At 34.9% G+C, this 4371-nt stretch overlaps 1 protein-coding gene across 6 annotated transcripts in view; it reads right to left on the minus strand.

Moving 5' to 3' along the window:
* Window positions 1–1194: 1194 nt before the first annotated feature.
* LOC121813456 overlaps window positions 1195–4371 on the minus strand; it is an 8714-nt gene continuing 5537 nt past the window's right edge. For 2 of the 6 annotated variants that reach the window (XM_042217242.1, XM_042217243.1), the window contains exons 3-9: window positions 3793–3885; window positions 3631–3646; window positions 3445–3530; window positions 3237–3287; window positions 3099–3155; window positions 2288–2368; window positions 1195–2155 (exon numbers count right to left, since the gene is read on the minus strand). In XM_042217242.1, the coding sequence (XP_042073176.1) occupies window positions 2076–2155; window positions 2288–2368; window positions 3099–3155; window positions 3237–3287; window positions 3445–3530; window positions 3631–3646; window positions 3793–3885 (464 nt within the window). In that variant the 3' untranslated portion in view covers window positions 1195–2075. The remainder of the gene's footprint in view (window positions 2156–2287; window positions 2369–3098; window positions 3156–3236; window positions 3288–3444; window positions 3531–3630; window positions 3647–3792; window positions 3886–4371) is intronic. The other 4 variants (XM_042217244.1, XM_042217245.1, XM_042217247.1 and 1 more) reach the window with 4 other exon arrangements.

Raw genomic sequence — 4371 nt, forward strand, 5'->3', positions numbered from 1 at the left:
AAGTCGAATATCTTCACAGAGTCAAGTTATTTGTTTTGGTGTTTTTTATGCTTACAAAAATTAATTTCTCTTTATGGACCTGAAACAAACTCATAATAAACATCTGCAAAACAGGCTCATAGTGCTGACGATATATCTTTATATGTTTCTCTATATATGTTTCTTTTACTGAAACCTTTGCTTTACAGCACAGATTAGCAAAAGATGCCATAAAATAATCAAAAAGATGCTGAAGAAATACAGAAAGACATTATTTTTTATGTTTGAGGCTTCAGCACTGCACTCACTTTTGTTGTTTTCCAAGACTTTTCCAAGTAAAATAGTTTGCAGTTTTGTGCATGTTTAAACTTCAGACGTCTCTCAAAGTTCATACAACCTTGTCATCACTGACAATCACATTAATGATTCGCAACAGTAAGTTTTTGTAAGATACAAAGAGCTTAAGTGAAACAAAGTGTTAAAAACAGTGAAAAAACATCCACTGCATTTTTTTGTTCACTGTTTCCGATTTCATGGCGGTCACTGCCTTCCCTGTTCTGGCCCACTTGTTAAACAATAAGGATTGATCAGATGGATACAGTGGTGTGAAACAGTGTTTGCCCCGTTTCCTGATTTCCTTTTTTTTTTTAAATTGTATGTCTGTCACACTTAAATACTTCAGATCATCAAGGTAAAAAAAAAAAAAAAAAACCACAGCTACAGCAGCACATTGATCCAAAACACAGCAGCAAGTCCACCTCTGCATGGAAAAACAAAATGAAGACTTTGGAGTGGCCCCATCAAAGTCCTGACTTGAATCCAATTGAGGCGCCTTAAAAACGTGTTTCATGTTCAAAAAACCCAACAATATGGCTGAATTACAACAGTTCTTCAAAGATGAGTGGGCCAAAATTCCTCCACAGTGCTGTGAGAGACTCCCTGCCAGTTATCGCAAACACTTGATTCTAGTCGGGGCTGCTAAGGGTGGCCCAAAGAGTTATTAGGTTTACGGGGCAATCATCATAAATTCTAAAAATAAATCTATTTTCTTAAAACAATCTTTTTTCTGATTTGTTTTAATGTTTGGTTTAGTACAGATTTTTCTTTTTTTTTGCCCTGCTTCTACACTGTTTGTGAGTTTTGAGTAATGAAGATGTGAAGCTTGGATAATAATAAAAACACTATGAATTATTTTAGTTTCTTTATTTGTCCTCCTTCATTTATACAACAACAGAAACGTGAAACATAAACGAGTAGAAGTCAAAAATAGAATGAAGGCTGCAAATTTAATCTTATTTAACTTTGAATGAAGTGAAACTTTAGTCCCATGGACAGCTGCACTATATATGAAGACAAAGGGGGACACGATTTTATTAAGCATTTAAAGACACTCAAACTTTGCCTCTAAAGGGCTCTAACTCTGCACATAACTTCACTCATGATGTAACATCTCTATTCCACCAACCCAACAACAATAACTGTAAGTGAAAACAAGATTGGAACAATAGCAGCTTTATTACTGTAACAAATACAGTAAACACAGCTTCTTTAAAACTCAATGTGAAACACACTGTTCCAGAGGCACAGCGGGGGACTCCATTCACCCGATCTCAACATGTCACAGTATATAAAGTGTGTGTTTATATGGCACACATAATCAGATAACACAATGAAAAACCTGCCTGCAGTTTAGAAGTTTGTAAAACTAAAAAAATATATAATTTTTCAAATGATACTTAATCCATTCAGGGAAACAAAAATATTTAGAAAAGACATAGAAAATCAGTACATATACATGTATCAATAATGCAGTTTAATAACTGCTCGTGTGAAAGTGAAAAAAAAGTGAACTTAAAGCCACATCATCACTTTTAGATAAAGCTCATTTAAACTGATTTATAAAAAAGGGGAAAAACTTTTTTCCTCTCATTTCTTTTTTCAATGCTTTGTAAAATTCATGTGAAATAAAGTAAATTCTGTTCTGCATTCATCTGCTTTTGCTTCTTTTGAAAATACATAATCATGATTATTAAATGGTTAAAGGTGATTTGGTAATGCATTTACTTTCTTTAAAACCTATTTGATAACCATTACAGTCACAACATGAAAGCTCCTTGTGTTTGTGGGTTGATTTCAGAATAAACCCCTTCGTCGGCTGCTTCAGTGGCTGATTCTCCTGCACATAAAAAAAACATTTTTTTTTCAACATGACTTTTAGTAACATCTTACTTTAAACTGACAACTTTACTCATTTATATAATTTTCCTTGATGGATAAATGAAATGTAAAAGAGAAGAAAATATGGTACCTATTTTATTGCTTTGCTTACTTTTGTCACTGTTACATTCAGCCTTACTGTAGGTGGCATCTGCGTACAACAGGCTGTCATCTATGAGAGGATGGACAGTTCATCACGGTAAAATAGGATGACATTCTTACCTTTACACTTACAAATCCACTTCCACAGGATCTGGGGCTCTGTACAAAGCCCACACACCTGCCTATCCCTGCCACTACTTAAGCTGAAGAAATGAAGCTACTCATCGCTGGATCGTTGTATGACTCATGTCAGTGTAGCCCCAGCTCAAGTCTGTTCATAGTTCTTGTTGATTCTTTGCCCTCATACTAGTTTGTATATTCTTGTTCTTATAGATATAGATATATTCTTATAGATTATCTGGACTTGTTTTCCCAGAGAGGATTTTCATGAGCGAGTGGAGTGTGGCTGGCAGTCTATGTTGTGTGGCTGAAGAGGAGCAAGAGTGATTTCACTGTTTTCTTCCTTCCTTGGATTTCTTAGAGTCCCTACCCATGCACTCCTGTATAAAACACCTACCCTTGCACTATTGTGCATACACTTGGAGCATTATAAATAAATTCTCTGTATTCTTCCAAGCATTGGAGTCCTGCACTTGAGTCCTCAGTTTACTGTGACAACAGGCTTACTTGTCGCTCCTAGGATATTTAAAAGTAGAACGGAAGGCAGAGCCTTCGGCTTTCAGATCATCTGATTGTTTGGGTTTTCTCTGTTTTACTGTAGGGTCAATGAGTCAGTTGTTGTTGTGATTTAGCCCTATATAAATAAAATTGAATTGAACTGAATTAACTTGAACTCTTACCTTTCTTAGTGAAGTTTTTAAGCTCAATCAAAGAATATGTGAAATCCCCGCATTCTGCTAAAATGGAGAATTAATACATAAAAATGGAACATAATCACAATGAGTCTGCATACTTATATGAAACTATAAATGCATTACCCTTTTCTCTGTCATCGTAGTCTCCGATTGATTCATATATACGAGCATCACCTGCAAAAACAAGTCAGTGATATATTTTCATTAACATTTCTATATATGAATTTGATCATCTTTTAAATAAAAATATCAGAGTCAAAGTTCACAATTTGACAATAAATAAATGAATAAATAAAGCAACAATAGCAAAATTGTTATGGTTAAAGCTGACCTTGGAGAGAAGTGTTTTGGCTGTGTTGAGCTTCACTCTGGTTGATCCTGTGTTTCATAGCAGAGCTCTGGTTTGTCCTCTGAGTCCTAATATAGTAATAAAATATAGTAAAACATTCAATTTGATAAGAAACACAGGTTGTAGTTCTGGTTTGTTGAAAATGTGAAGTAAGAGATTTGAACCAACCTGATAAAAGATTTATCTGTAAAAAAGACAAGTACATGTTTTTCTTTTACTTTTTCTGGTGCTGTGACATTACATGAAGTGTTCAGGATACATCTGTGATTCTGAATAATTAGATAATAATGGGATCATAATCAATCTCGTATGGGAAAGAAAAAGTCTCACCTTTTAACAGCTTGATGTAACACAGCAGAAGAAGAAGAAGAATCAGTAAAATTCCACAAAGAAGTCCAGCGATCAACAGAGTCCTGGACTGTGCTGTAAGAAAGAATAACATTAATTATGAGGTGAGGTGCAACCAGGTCGCGCCAGATGGACGAAAGCATAATGTCTCTTATAATATTATAAAACAGAGCCTCACAAACACGTGGAATAATCACAAAGTATGCATATTTAACTGTTAAAAGCTTCTTTAGGCTGCTCCCTTGTCACAAAGACTCACTTGACATTGCAGAAATTTTTGAAGAGTCAGTTTAATATGATGGATACTTTGTGGTGTTTATGCCACAATATCCATGTTTGTGAAGCCCTGATATCTGACCCGGCACTTTGTGATAACTTATCCATGCTTATTTTGAATGAAGAAGGTTCAGTTTTAAGTTAAAGTACCCTGTGACTTCAGCTGCTCAGTATTTCACTGTCAGTCTTAATCTCTCCTACAAACTTAGACTCTAGTCGGACATATATTTCACTATTCTCCTAATGTTAAGTTAGTTCTGTTTGCATCTTGTATGTTCTGAATTA

This window comes from Haplochromis burtoni, unplaced genomic scaffold (assembly GCF_018398535.1).
Source record: "Haplochromis burtoni strain Fernald_Lab_line unplaced genomic scaffold, NCSU_Asbu1 Contig_1720, whole genome shotgun sequence".
In the NCBI taxonomy this organism is placed as follows: Eukaryota; Metazoa; Chordata; class Actinopteri; order Cichliformes; family Cichlidae; genus Haplochromis; species Haplochromis burtoni.